The sequence below is a fragment of the Rhincodon typus genome, chromosome 35 (assembly GCF_021869965.1).
Source record: "Rhincodon typus isolate 14 chromosome 35, sRhiTyp1.1, whole genome shotgun sequence".
In the NCBI taxonomy this organism is placed as follows: domain Eukaryota; kingdom Metazoa; phylum Chordata; class Chondrichthyes; order Orectolobiformes; family Rhincodontidae; genus Rhincodon; species Rhincodon typus.
The window spans coordinates 13,064,071-13,078,017 of NC_063366.1; the positions used below are offsets into that span (position 1 = coordinate 13,064,071).

General features: G+C 45.3%; 1 protein-coding gene across 9 annotated transcripts; it reads left to right on the top strand.

Moving 5' to 3' along the window:
- The first annotated feature begins 584 nt into the window (after nt 1-584).
- On the top strand, nt 585-12,491 carry LOC125486916 (RNA-binding protein 4B-like). 9 transcript variants are annotated; one of them, XR_007265517.1, is made up of 7 exons: nt 585-591; nt 1,392-1,393; nt 1,630-1,938; nt 5,766-6,566; nt 6,931-7,111; nt 10,153-10,245; nt 10,719-12,491. XR_007265517.1 is itself a non-coding variant. In XM_048616474.1 (5 exons), the coding sequence occupies exons 3-4, from the start codon at nt 1,650-1,652 to the stop codon at nt 6,557-6,559; spliced, it is 1,083 nt and encodes a 360-aa protein (XP_048472431.1). In that variant the 5' UTR covers nt 585-591; nt 1,392-1,393; nt 1,630-1,649; the 3' UTR covers nt 6,560-6,566; nt 10,153-12,491. The 9 variants fall into 9 exon arrangements, 3 of the variants coding, with proteins under 3 accessions (XP_048472431.1, XP_048472429.1, XP_048472430.1); XR_007265513.1 differs by having other exon boundaries at nt 5,766-7,111; nt 10,153-10,232; XR_007265519.1 differs by lacking the exon at nt 10,153-10,245 and having other exon boundaries at nt 12,042-12,491.
- The last annotated feature ends 1,456 nt before the right edge of the window (nt 12,492-13,947 follow it).

A 13,947-nucleotide genomic window follows, 5' to 3' on the forward strand; every position in this document is an offset into this window, starting at 1 on the left:
CAATCACCACCCCAATCTATGGCAGATGTTATAAACATAAATGCTCTAAAAGGTACTGCCACCATCATGTAAAAATACATCCGGCTTGTTATTGTCTCTTCTCATGGAAATCTGCCAGCCTTAGCTGGTCTGGTGTACATGTGACTCTGGACCTATGCAGTCGACACTCTCAACTGCCATCTGGGCTGTTAGGGGTGGATAATAAATGCTGGCCTATCCAACAGTGTCATATCTGGAGAATAAATTTTGTTCCCGGCAATGGAGATTCAAACCTGATCTCACCGCACCCCCCCACTCTCCCTTACAATCACTTTCCAGTGGATTTTTTTTGTGTCAGAGGCCCACCCCTGATGTTTTCCAGCTGTGGTCTTGGAAAATATACCTGCCACTGCACCCTTCTGTCTCCCCATACCCATTGCCTAGCAGTGATCGGTGTACCAGAGATGGGAGGTATCCAAGACTGGAGAAAACCCACATGCTATTCTTGCTGCCATCAGCTAATGCCATGCTCAGCTGTGCACTGAGACTGGCACAGAGTACAAAAGCAGGGAGGTTCTGATAAATCCTTATAAAAGATCAGTTTGACCTCATGTGGCATGTGGTGTTCTGTCCACCACGTAGTGGATGAGTGGGAAGGTTTCATAGAATCATACAGCACAGAAACAACCCCTTCAATTCAACTTGTCCATGCTGACCAGATATGCTAAACTGATCTAGTCCCATTTGCCAGCATTTGGCCCATACCCCTCTTAATCCCTCTGCAGTCTCTTTTAGAAGGGGTTTATGAAAGAGTTTGGGGTGATTCACCTTTGAGAAGCAAAGGTTGAGAGGAGATTTAGTGGAGGTTTTCAAAACTACGAGAGGGGCTGAAAAGCATGTCTGGGGAGATACTGTTCCTGATGGTGGATACAGTAGGTCGAGAACCAGAGGACACCATTCAGTGAGGCTTGGCTAATCTAAATCCTGCCTCTACCTATCCCACCCTTTTAGATCTTGTCTAATTCAACCCTGAATGTATTTGATGCCTTGGCCTCTGGTATTCATAGAGAATTTCAGACACTCATGACCGCCTGAAATCTCTCCTCATCTCTGTCTCAGCTGTGTCCCCGATTCTATATCCTCCTACAAGGACAAACTTCCTCTCAATATCTACCCTGCATGCTCCCTCCAAATGTGTGTTCTGAGGAAGGGTCACCGGACCCGAAACATTAACTTTGTTTTTTCCCTTCACAGATGCTGTCAGACCTGCTGAGCTTTTCCAGCAACTTTGTTTTTGTCCCTCCAAATCTTGTTTGATTCATCTTTAAAAGAAACATCCTACCCTGACTTGGAAATATATTATCCTTCCTTCACTGTCATTGGATCAAAATTGTAAACTCCTTCCTCAATAGCAATGAGCACTTCCCACACAGACAACTCGCTGCAGTCTTTTCAAGGGAACCTATGGGTGGATGATGGACAATAACAGTGACAGACACTGAGCCTAAGATTCTGGGGCTTGTTTACATGTTGAAAAGTTCTCTGTCCCCACAAAGGTTATTTTAAACAATGTTTTTTTATTGACTTATTTTTTAAATTGATTGACTGTCACTGTAAGTTAATGTGCATTTTTTTCCTTTATTTTGAAACAGAATTATGGATTTGTGCATATGGACAACAAGGAAGCTGCAAAGGAGGCCATTGAGAATCTGCATCACTACAAACTGCATGGGGTCGCCATCAATGTGGAAGCCAGCAAGAGCATGACCAAATCCTCCACCAAACTCCATGTGGGCAAAGTGAGCCCCAACTGCACCAGCCAGGAGCTGCAGGCTAAGTTTGAGGAGTACGGCACTGTGCTCGAGTGCGACATCATCAAAGATTATGCGTTTGTGCACATGGAGAGGGGCGAGGATGCCATGGCAGCCATCAAGGGGTTGGACGGCACAGAGTTCAAAGGTAAAATTAACGGAATGCTGTTGTTTTAAACCATTGGGATTAACCAGCTGTTAAGGTGCTCAGCCCTGCAGCTGATGGTGAGGGCAGGGGTGTTACCATTTCGTGGTGTCAGTGACTTGTATGATCCAAAATTGCCATGCATAGATAACCTACATTAGGGCTTTTAATTATAATTGCTGCTGCTTGGGATCTGACGTATTGGGTCCAGCACCAGAAATAGCACCATAAGACCTTTTGCATCCACCTGTTTGATTTAGTGCTCTGTCCAAAAGACTGCACTCCCTTGGTGCCACACTGGGAGGGTCAAATAGCTTTCTATGCTTGATATTTGAAGTTGAAATTGAAACTATGGTCTTTACTTAGGACGTTTGAGAGCAACCCACTAAACCATATGAGACTAAATGGGTGGTTATTGGATACATTTAAGTACTTGGACTGTTTCCGTGTAAAGTTGGTATAAATTTTTCCAGTTTTTCTTAAAAAAAAACTGGGTCTGTTGAATCCATGTTAAATGTGCATGAGATGTTGACAATAAAGATCTGGTAATTTTTGTGGTTGCATTCTTTTGTTGAAGGCAGAGAAGAAGAGCAAAGAGGAAATGCTAATAAGGTGATCCCTGGCTGCGATGTGTTTTAAGCTATGTTCCTTACCTTGTGTCTGACCTCGGTAAGCCCATATCTGGACAGGAGACATCTATGTTACAACAAAGACATCATATTATTGGAAAAGACTGCTGACTCTGGAGGCTGGGATGATAAGGAAGCATTTTTTTTTCTCTTTCTTTATCCTTTCACGGAATATGGGCATTAACAGCAAGGTCAGCATTTGCCCAGCCAGATTTCCCTCAAGCTGGATGGCTTGCTCAGCTGTTGAAGGGCTGCTAAAAGTCATTCCTGTCATATGCAGGCCAGATGAGACCAGAATGGCAGATCTTCTTCATTAGTAAACCAGATGGGGTTATGTCACCGTTACTGAGACTAGCTTTCAGTTTCAGAATTATTTAATTGCAATCACATTCCTCCAACTACCAAGAAGGGGTTTAAACCCTAGAGTCTGGGCTTCTAGATTCCTAGTCCAGTGACATTTCTCTACAGCACCAATTTCTACTGCGAGCACTTCATCCTCCACTTTATCAGAAAATTAGGGACAGGTTGTGGTGAAATGGGCATGGGTGTAGTGGCGGGGTTTGGGAATGTGCATGTAAGAAACGGTCAGGCAGCACCTTGAGACTTCCCAAAGCAAATAAATATGGACTTTTTTTAGTGTGAAAAAGGCAATTTTGGAACACATTCACAAAAAGGTGTGATAATAATGCGGTGGGGTGGGGGGTAATCCCCTCAATGGAAAACAGAAATCAGCTAAATATCTCTAGTGCAGAAATCTTAATGTCAGGTTGTTATTCCTCTTGGTAGATAAGGTGCTTTTAAGAGAAGGTAAAGCAGGCAACAGAATACTGTGAATTTAATGTATTTGGCGTCAGAATGTTGATGCAATTGAAAGTTGCAGGCTACTCTGTGTGCAGTTTTGATCTCCCTTCTTTAAGGAAGGATGTTTGTGCCTTAGGGAGTGGTGAGAGGAAGTTTACTAGATTAACCCATTCCAGGTTTCAGTGTCTTAAAATAAAGATTATGTGGGCAATGTCATCTTTGTTTCTGGAAACTGCAGTTCCATACCTTTACATTGATGTGGCATTGAAAATGATGCGTGCGCAGTTGTTGGCATTGATGATGAACAGCCTTTTAAAGAACTGGTGTGGACAGTCTAGACAAATCGGTAGCAAGCATAAAACAGTAAAATATAGAAAAGTGTTTGAGTTACTTTTAAGTCATTGAAGAGTATTTTGGGAGTGCAGTTGTGTCACATGAAGTGGCATGATCTGATCATTACATTTGTTTTGATTTTGATGTATAAGACTAAATGATTCACGTCTCCCCACCTTTTGCCATGCATTTGCTCAGCTCACCTCGAAGTTTAAAGGGCAACGTGCGGACGACCTACAAAACCAGTTCAGATTACAAAGAAGATGTGCATGCGGCACACCTTGGATTATGCAGTCATCCAGTTTCAAAGCAGACACAGGCTTACATACTGTACTGTTTGAATCAAGCTGACCAATTCATAGGACGCTGAATTATTGTGTTAAGAGAAGTTATTACACTACCCTTAATCTTACTGCTCCATCTCTATAGTTGTGCCCTATCACCAACCTGGTTGCTATCACTGGGATTTGTATATGGTATATTACACAATGCATATTCATCACCATCACATTTGAACTCCCCATGCTTTCTTTCAATTGTAGACTAATTGAGAGACTTGAGAGGACAGGTAGGACTCCACTTTACATCTTAGCTGAAGGACAGCATCTCTGGTGCTGCAGAGAAAATAGTCAGCCTAGATGTTTCTCCTGAAGTATCTAGTCAGCCAGCTGACCCATAGAAAGCATTATTCGTAGGGTCTGTGAGTGCTTGGAGACTGGAGGCAGTAACATAGGGAGCACTGTGTCTCAAGATATTGTAATATACTGTACTGGGTAATGTTCAGTTATTTCCACTTTGTTTCCTCTGACCAAACCTGGCAATCAGACTGCTTCAGTGAGATTTTTGGTTTCATGGGCACCAGCTATCTTCCAGCACCGCGTACACTAGCTTGAGTACAGAGTGTTGATGAGCTAATTAATTCTGGTAAGCATCATTCTTGGTGCCTGATCACATGCTTTGATCACAAGTACTATAGCTAAATTTGCAGATGACTCTGAGGTAGCTGGGAAAGTAAGTTGCAATGAAGAAATAAGAAATTTACAAATGGATACAGATAGTTAAGGTAAATGGGTCAAAATTTGGAAGATATTTTGGAAGGGGGAATAGAAAAGCAACTTATCTAAGTGGAAAGAAACTTAAGAGTGCTATGGTGCAAAGGGATCTGGGTGCCATATTGTGCATGAATCACAGAAAATTAGTATGCAGGTGCAGCAGATAATAAAAAAGGCAAATGGAATTTTGGCATTGTTGCTAAAGGAATAGAGTATAAAAGTAGGGAAGTCTTGCTGCAGCTGTTCAAAGCATTAGTGAGACCATAGCTGCAGTATCATGTGCAATTTTGGCCTCTTTATTTGAGGGTTATATTTGTACTGGAAGCAGTTCAGAGGAGCTTCACGAGATTGATTCCAGAGGGGTTTGTCATATGAAGAGAAATTGAGCACTTCTAAGCCTATACCCTCTGGAATTTAGTGTAAGGAGAGATCTGATTGAGGCATATGAGATGCTAAAGAGCATTGACAAAGTCAATGTAGAGCAGTTGTTTCCTCTAGAATGAGAGATCATAGTTGAGCATAAGGCGTAGCAGATTTAAAACAGATGAAGAGAAATGATTTCTGTCAAAGGGTCATGAGTTTTTGGAAAAAATACTCCAGAGTGTGGTGGATACTGGGACATTGAGTAAATGTAAAGAATAGACAGACTGGTTTTTAATTAGTAACAAGTTGAAGGGTTATGGAGAGTGAGCAGGAATTTGGAGTTGAAGCCAAAATGCAATCAGCCATGATCCTATCAATGGCAGAGCAGGCTTGAGGGGCTGGATTGTCTATTCCTGCTCCTGTTCTTCAGTGTAGAAGAGGTCATTTGGCCCATAGTTCGATCAATAAACCCAACAGAAACAATGAAAAGTACAACATTTTTGTTCCTTTTTCCCGTAATTTTTATTTTCCTTTGTTTTAGTGTTCTTTCTTTAAAAAAGATTGCTCCATCCCTCCCTCCCAGTTCTTAAACTGATGACTTGAAATCATTGAAAAGAATGTGTTTTAGTCTCCTTGTTTTGTCTTCTTAAAGGCAAACGGATTCATGTTGAACTGTCTAAGAGTCGGCTGCGGGTACAGCCTGGGATGGGCGAGAAGAACACCTGTTTCCGTTGTGGGAAAGATGGCCATTGGTCCAAAGAGTGCCCTGCAGATCGACAGGAGATGGGCATTGGCTTTGCGCACGACTACCTTGACCCCTATGCCATGCACCACCGTTATGGGGAGCAACCCTTTTACGACAGCAGGTATGTCGATTACTACGAGAAGTACCGAGCTGGGGCATACGGAGCGGTGGGCACTCCATACCCAGACCGTTGGGGTACGCCCATGGCTGGCTACGGTGCTTCTATGAGAGAACGCATGCCCAAAGCATTGGAGGCATACAGCCAGAGCTCCATAAGCCAACCACCGACCTATTATGCCCGGGATCGGAGCCCTCTGCGGCGGCCGACTGCGTCGACGATCACCGACTACGCCACTGCCGCGACTGAGTATGCAGCTGCTGCAGCCGCTGCCGCTGCCACCAACTCTGACTATGGGGCGGCCACCTCCACTGCCGAGTACACAGCCAGTGACTACGCTGCCGCTGCTGCTAGCTACGCCGCTCAAGACTATGCTAGTGCTAACTACGCCACTGGCAACTACGCTGCTGCTACCACCACCGCCGACTATGCCAGTGCCAACTATAGCACGAGTGACTACGCTGCCGCCGCCGCCGCCTATGCGTATGACTACGGACATACCATGAGCAACAGTGGTGCCTACTCTACAGCGGGTACGACAGCAGAGGCCTTCGCGGAGCACTCTCAGTACTCTGCTTATTAGCCACAAGGTGAGTGGATCCTTTTTTAAGATCACTATAGTTTGGCTGCACGTTCTGAAACTGTAATTGGGCAGCTTGTCAATTCTGTGAATTGGCCCCACCTTCCCTTCTCCGTATTTTAACTTGTTGCAGTAAGGTTCCGGTTCTGAGAGTGGCGGTGTAGTGTTTCTGAGCGGGTTCTTGGAGCGCCGTTCCTGTTCTTTTTTTTTTGCGTGCGCGTGTTTTTTTTTCTTTTTTTAATTTTCTCGTTTCTGAAGTGTTCTGTTGTTTTTGCTCTGTTGAGAATGGTAGCTCGCGCGGTGTTGGTGCCTGCTTTCTCATCCTCAGGTCCTTTCCATGCACCAATGGGTCTCTTCCTTCCGCTGCCTACCAGACTAGGAGGGAGAGGAGAGGCGAGCAGGTGGGGGGTGGATGGAAGCTTTTCCTCCCGCCACACACGTCTACACTGTTGGATCGTGCTCTTCCTTTGTGACAGCGTGCCTGTACGCGCGGCACCTCCCATCGGCCTGGCTTCGGTTCCGATTTCTGCCCCGGGTAAATTTGCGTCCTGTTCGGTAGGTTGATGCCTTCCGTCTTAAAGAAAGACCGGCTTTTCTCACCGTTTGTCGTCCGTCGGCTACGCGGCCTGTGTCTGCGTCGCGGGGGCGAGTTCTCGGTCCGGTTTGAGCGACGTGCCGCTGATCTGGTTTGAGTGGGGCCACTTCGGGAATGTAGCGGGATGTCCAGCCACTGCCAGGATCGGTGGTGGGTTGGGTATGTGGGGATAGAAAAGAGTATCTTATCTTTCCTAAGGCAGAGGTTGATAATGCCGGAAGTGCGCTTCAGCTTGATTGGCGTCTTGTTTTAAGGTTTCTGCTGTGATCCGGGATTTCAAATCCCTGATGAAGATTTTCATTGCGAACAAACTCGTCTTTTCCTCATTTCCAGATACTGGCTTGGCCTGCTGTGTATTTCCTGTGTTTTAGTTGGTTTCATTTGCAGTTCTAGTGCATGCAAGGTGGCTGTAGTATTTAGTTAGATGCATGCCCTGAGTTAGTGCTTTTTCTCCCTCCTCTCTTCTTCCGCCCACCCCTCTTCTCATTCTTATGAGCTGTGGGGCCAGTGGTTGTTTTCACAGGTATGTCACTTACAACTTTTTCAGAATGCCCTGAGTCATTGGACTACGGTATGTAAACCAACCCTACCTTCCCCGCAACCCCATGTCTAATGTAAGTCACCACTGCCCAACAACAGAGGGGACCTCCCAGCCATCCACAGAGAATGGAGGAGTAGTCCATGCAGTCCCGCACCTGTTTGAGCGTTCCATTAAATTGTAACTGATCATCTAACTCAACGCCACTTTCTTGCACTGCCCTGTATTGCCTCAATTCTGAACTGTCAGTCTTGTATGTACTCAGTGACTGAACGTCTGCTACCCTATGGAGTAGAGAATTGAAGGATGCGCAATTCCCTAAGTGAGTGTGCCTTTAACTGTATTCTGCACATGTCCAGCCAAGGATAAGTATTGTCTCAGCATCTCCCTTACTGAACCTATTGCAAATTCTGTACAGTCAGACCTGGGTGCAAAAGGTGTCTCCTCAGCACAAAGAGGAATGTTACTCAGCCCATAGGCTAGCTCTTCACAGAAATTGCCCCAATCTGGTCCACTCTCCTATTCCTTCCCCTTAAGTATTCTCTTTTGAAAGTCGCAATTGAATTTACATCAGTCATTCTTTCAGGCAATACAATCGGAGAACAAAAATTCCCACTCCTGCCCCAATCTTTTTTTTTTCCTTCTTTCCCACTTACCTTGAATTGAGATTTTGCGGTGTGTATCTTCATGTCACTGGTCCCAGAAGCTTGCTGCTCTGATAAATGGAAAGTAGGTAAGTCCCAGGTAAGGTGGGAGAAGCAGCTCAACAGTGATTACTGTTTTGCATGACTGATGCAGGGATCAGTGGGGGGCATCCTTACCTTCGAGTGACCTGACTTGGAATCTTGCCATCCACAGGCGGCAGCTCTGAGCTAGTTCACCTGCTGTGGTCTTTGGTTTCCTTCTAGCCTTTGAAAACCAGGCTGAACTCTCGTGTGCTACCATACGGCAGAGGACAGCTGGCTATGTTGTGAGCCTTTCAACCTGAATCTTAAGGTGCCCAGGTGCTGTCTGTTTAGCCACAAGTGGTTATTTTGACTGATCATTGTTGTGCTGACTTTTTAACTATTTTTTAACTATTCGTCATGCCATTCTCTATTCTATTGGCACGCAGTTGCATTGGTTCTACCTTTTGTGTGTTCCAGGTTGGGTTACTACCGGTGCATTAGTTTGCTTGTTTGTGTATGAGCCAGAAGATGTATTCCTTTAGCTTATGTGTAGTTGGCACTCTTTGTTTACTGCCCCTAATGATTTTCTTCTCTCCTGAAGGTACTGTGTCCTATTTGAGTACACATGTACAGGCACTTTTCCATGACAGCCTGGGGAGTGTGTGTGTGTGCGTGTGTGCGCGCGCGCTCTTGGCCATTGGTGCAGTTGCTGGGGGGAGCCTTCACTGACTAGGTCAATTCCATCCTGACTACCAGTGGGGGGGGTGGGTAGTACCGGTTTCATGTAAGGGACTGGTGCTTGATTTGTCCTTACCCACTACTTTTCCCAGCTCCGACCCAGCATGACTAAAAAGACCTGCTTCTACGACAGTTAATGCCCTGCAATGGACCTCTCCAAAACTTTTTCTCATCTGTCGGACTGCGGACAGCAAGGTTTCACTCTCGGCCAGCACTGGGGTAGGACTGCAGTTCTTGGTCTTCCGTTTTTTTTCTTTTAGAAAGTGTTCTGTCCACCAGGTTTGTTGGGCAGCGTTATTTACACTGCATGAGCTGATAACACGCAGGCAAGCGGTGCAGTTGTGCGTAAGTAGGCTTTTTGTATTGCAGGTTGAGCCTGTTACATGTGTCAGGTGGTGGTGTTATTGGTTTTTATGTTTTCTGCCCCCTTTTGTTTTGCTGCCTCTTAAAGGAAGATGTATTATGTGCACAGTTACGACTTACAGGCATCTTATCAAGTATTTAACTTCCACTTTTCAAATGATCCGGTTTATCTGCTTTTGCCGGCCACAATCTGCAATGTACTTTATGCTCTGAAAACTCATTATGTTGAGTGGGACAGGGTGCAAACGAATACTTGTAAGCTTCCCAACATGTACCTCCCCCTCATCCCCTCCCTTCACCATCCTTTGTGCTTCTGATACTAATCCCAAATTAACAACCATTTGAGGCCTCTCCTGAGGCAAACTGTCAACAAAGCATTTTGGAAAGTATCCCAAGAACCCTGCTCCCTCCATCCCACTTAGCGATGCAGCTCAAGGGAAAAGGCATCGATGGAAACAGAGGCCAGGAACAAGCAATCTCCATCAATGTTACCAAGGCCAATTATATCAGGCACAGAGAATGCTTTTGCCAGTGTTACGGAGACAAATGACGAGCGTCAAGACATTTCATGTCTGACAGTCATGCTAACAATTCTGTTGTTTTTTTTTGAAAAAAAGCCACTTTGAAGCTCGCGGAGATTGTAGGTTTGTTGAATGAACTGAAATGCTGTGTCATCTCCCCTCCTCTTTAACAGTTTTGTGCCTGTTGGAAACCCAGCTCCTGTTTCCCACCAGCGGAGCCAGTGGAAAATAGCAACTCTCAGACTAGCTTCAGGTTACATTTTGTGGTAACTGGCGCAGCAACTGTTTCTCTTGTCCGTTTTTTTTATTTTTTTCTTTCTGTTGGAACTTTCTTTTTTAACCTAAGCCCTACCCCCACCCCACCCCACCCCCCATCCATTCCCAACTCATTTCCTCCCATTAAACCACCCCTCCCACCCTCACTGAACTCTCTCAGGGATGAGGTTCCAATAGGCGCCCCCTTCCCGAGTGATGCTTTTCCTTTTTGTTTTCCGTTCAGCGGCTGTCGGCAGCGCAGAGCGACGCGGCGCGGGCCAAGTGCGTGACCTCTCGACAGACGCGTACGTACGCGCGCGGGTACACGCACGCTTCTTCCCACCCCACCACCCTGCTCTCCCTTCCTCCCCGGGTTCTCGGGGGGCCTGTTATGGCAGAGAGGCGCCAGGCACAGCGAAGGTATCCCAGGGTGCACTGACAACGCGGCTGCCAATTTTAATACCCTGCTCTTGTCCCTTCCCAGTCGCCAATTTCGCCATCGGCTGAGGCTCGAGGGAGAGAGAAAGACAGAGAGAGGGAGACGGAAGTGCAGAGTATGCACGGAGCCAGAATGTTAGCCGCACCACCGAAAACAGAAATTTAAACTGACTGCTCCGTGGTGACGTGTGTAAGAATCTGATCGCAATCTAAGGAGGACTCCAGTGGGAGGCTGCCGCGTTGTCAGCTCCGGGAGACAGGTGTTCCCGTTTTGTGTGCAGTTCCACAAATCATGTGTTTGCATAGTTCCTCTAACATAGTCGAACTTGCTTGAGCGTTTAACAAGGTCAATCAAAATTTAACAGGGAGCCACAGGTGGAGTTGCTACCACGGGTGACCAACGGTTTGGTCACAGAGCCAGGTTTTAAGTCAGGACTTTAAAGGAGAATGGGAGGGAAGGGACTTCATGAGCTCAGGCTCAAGGATGACAAAAGCAGCGCAGTTATGGAACAGTGGAAATGGCGAGTGCGCAGGAGGCCAAAATTGAGGGAGCGCCAAGATCTTGAAGTTCACAGGACTGTAAGAGCCAAAACCCCTGAAGAATTTGAGTACAGCCATGAGAATTTTATAGTCTAGGCATTGCCAAAATGGGAGCCAATCTAGGTTAGCAAGCATGGGCAACAAAGGTTTGTGCACATTAGGATACTGACGGCATGTTTTGAACTAACTGGAGTTTAAAGGGTGGGATGTCAGCTAGGAGGATGTTGGTTGCAAACGTTTTTGGACATAAGACATCTTCTGTTGACCGTGAACTTGACTAGTGAGTGTGCTTTTTGTGTATTGAGTCAGGTTTAATTCGTCAGCCCTGTCTCCCCAGGAGCTGTCACTGGTTAAATGATCAGAAGCAAAAAAACCAGAACTCTCCGTCCTCTTAATAACCTGCAGCACATAGATATAACCTTGTTTTCTCCCACACCAAAATTTTGCTCACCAGTCTGGATGATAACTGATCCTGGGTTACTATTCTGCCAGGCCCCTGTGTACCACGCTGAAGTGGTAGACTCCAAAAACTGTACAGTCGAGAGTTGGAGCAGACAAGGCAGTGAAATTTCGACGAAATAAAAATCAATTTTTCTACCATCTTTTCTTCTCCCTTCCACTCTCTTGTCTATACCGTCACCCTTCCCCACCCTCCCTCCCCACCCCTCTTCCAGGTGTCATACTGATTTGTATATTAAAAAAAAGTCAGAGTATTAGAGGTGGCAGTGACTGTTACCTGAGCTGCTCGCTTTTGCGAGTTGTGTGTACATACTACTCCTGTGGCGGGCACCGTGTCTTTGAACAGTTTGTGATGTGCTTCCTTTTGCAGGTTTGGTAATACCCGTTGACGAGAACCGCGGTTTCCCCTGGTACACACACAAACTCGGGTCGTACGTTGTGCGGATTACACTCACCGTCGGGATTTAGCGCGGAGGACACCAGGGAAAATGCTATCTGTATACCTAAATATTGATGGTTCTCTTTTTTTTTTATTAAAAACAAAAAAAGAAATAAATAGCAGCAAAACATTTTCCCCCCCAATTTCCCAAGATGATCTGTGACCATTTTTTTTGCCTTTTTTTTGAAAGTTATGTATGTTGCAATTTTTTTCCAAAGAAAGAGAATAAAAATCATTTTTAGTTTTATGTTACTTGTAACTGTATTTTGTAATGGTGGAACTCTCTCTAATATGGAGTTGTCCTCTAGTTTGAAGTTGAATGTGGCCGTAATTTTGCCACCCTTGTAGTACCCTGCAATAAACGATCAGTATTTGACCTGATGCTGAGTTTGTGTAAAATGTTTTCCACTGCCAGTCTCATTTTGGAGGAAAGTGCACAGCAGTTTGCCAAGTGTTGGAAAATCCATCTATGAATCAGATCTATGCCATAACGACCAGGTAATAAATGCTGATTTAGCCAGTGACACCCTCATCCCGTTAAATAAATAAAAGTTTCATTCAGCAAGGAAAGGGGTCATATCCTCCTTATCTGAAGGTTGGTAAGCAATGACTGAACCCTGTAATCGAAGGACCCACTGCGCCTTTTGAGGACTTGGGTTTAAACCCCACTGGTGAAATTTTAATCTAAGGAATGGAATCTGGAATAGAACGATAGTATGGCATTGGGGACCACGAAACCACCATGAATTGTAAAAATTCTCTAATTTTTTTTAGGCGACGGTCTAGTTCTAATTTTAAGGAAATGCCTTTTTCTTCTGAACTTCTTTCTCCTCATCCTCCTAAGGGAATCGTATCTAACTTTCAAGTCCTATAATCATCCCAAATAATTACCTCAATGATTGTGGTTGCTGAATCTTCTGCACTTGTGGGAAGACAAGTGAACTTGTGCTGAGGTAGATTAACCTGCCTGGCAGATGTGCTTCGGAAAGCACAATAGCTCAGTAGTTAGCACTGCTGCCTCACAGCGCAGGGACCGGTGTTCGATTCCACCATCAGGTGACTATGGAGTCTGTGTGGGTTTCCTTCCACAGTTCAAAGACGTGCAAGTTAGGTGGATTGGCTATGCTAAATTGTCCAGGGATGTGTAGGTTAGATGTGTTAGCCATGGGAAATGCAGAGTAACGGATTGGAAGGGGGATGGGTCGGTGTGGTCTCTGGCTGAATGGCCTGTTTCCACACTATGGACTCTATGGTGCTGAGCTCTGTCACCTGCCCCAGGAGAGGTGAATGAGCTTTGCTAGGTAAGTACAAATGTGGGCTCCTCATCCCAACGGAAGTTTGGAGATCAGATGCAGTGATAATGTTACCAATTTGGGAGAAGAGGAGCAATAACAAGTTGCTGCAGTGACACGTTAGGTAACCGTGTTCACATACCAATCAAATGGATGGAACATGTTTATGCAGAAGCACCTTCATAGGGAGAGATAAGTTGTAAAGAGTTTCCGATGAAGTTCTACCTCCTCTTGCTTTGACTAACGTAGTTGTGTAACACAAAACAGACCCTTTAACCCAGGTTTCTTAAACTTGTCCCAATTGCCTGTATTTGGCCCATTGGTGCTAAACCTTTCCTATCCATGTACCTTTGCAAATGTCTTTTAAATGTTGTAATTGTACCTGCCCCCACCACTGCCTCTGAAAGCTCATTCTATACACACATCACCCTCTTGTGTGGAAATTGTTACCTATCGGGTCCCTTTTATATCTTTCCCCTCTCACCTTAAACCTATGTCCTCTAGTTTTGGACTCCCATTGGCTATTCACCTTATCTATGCCCCTC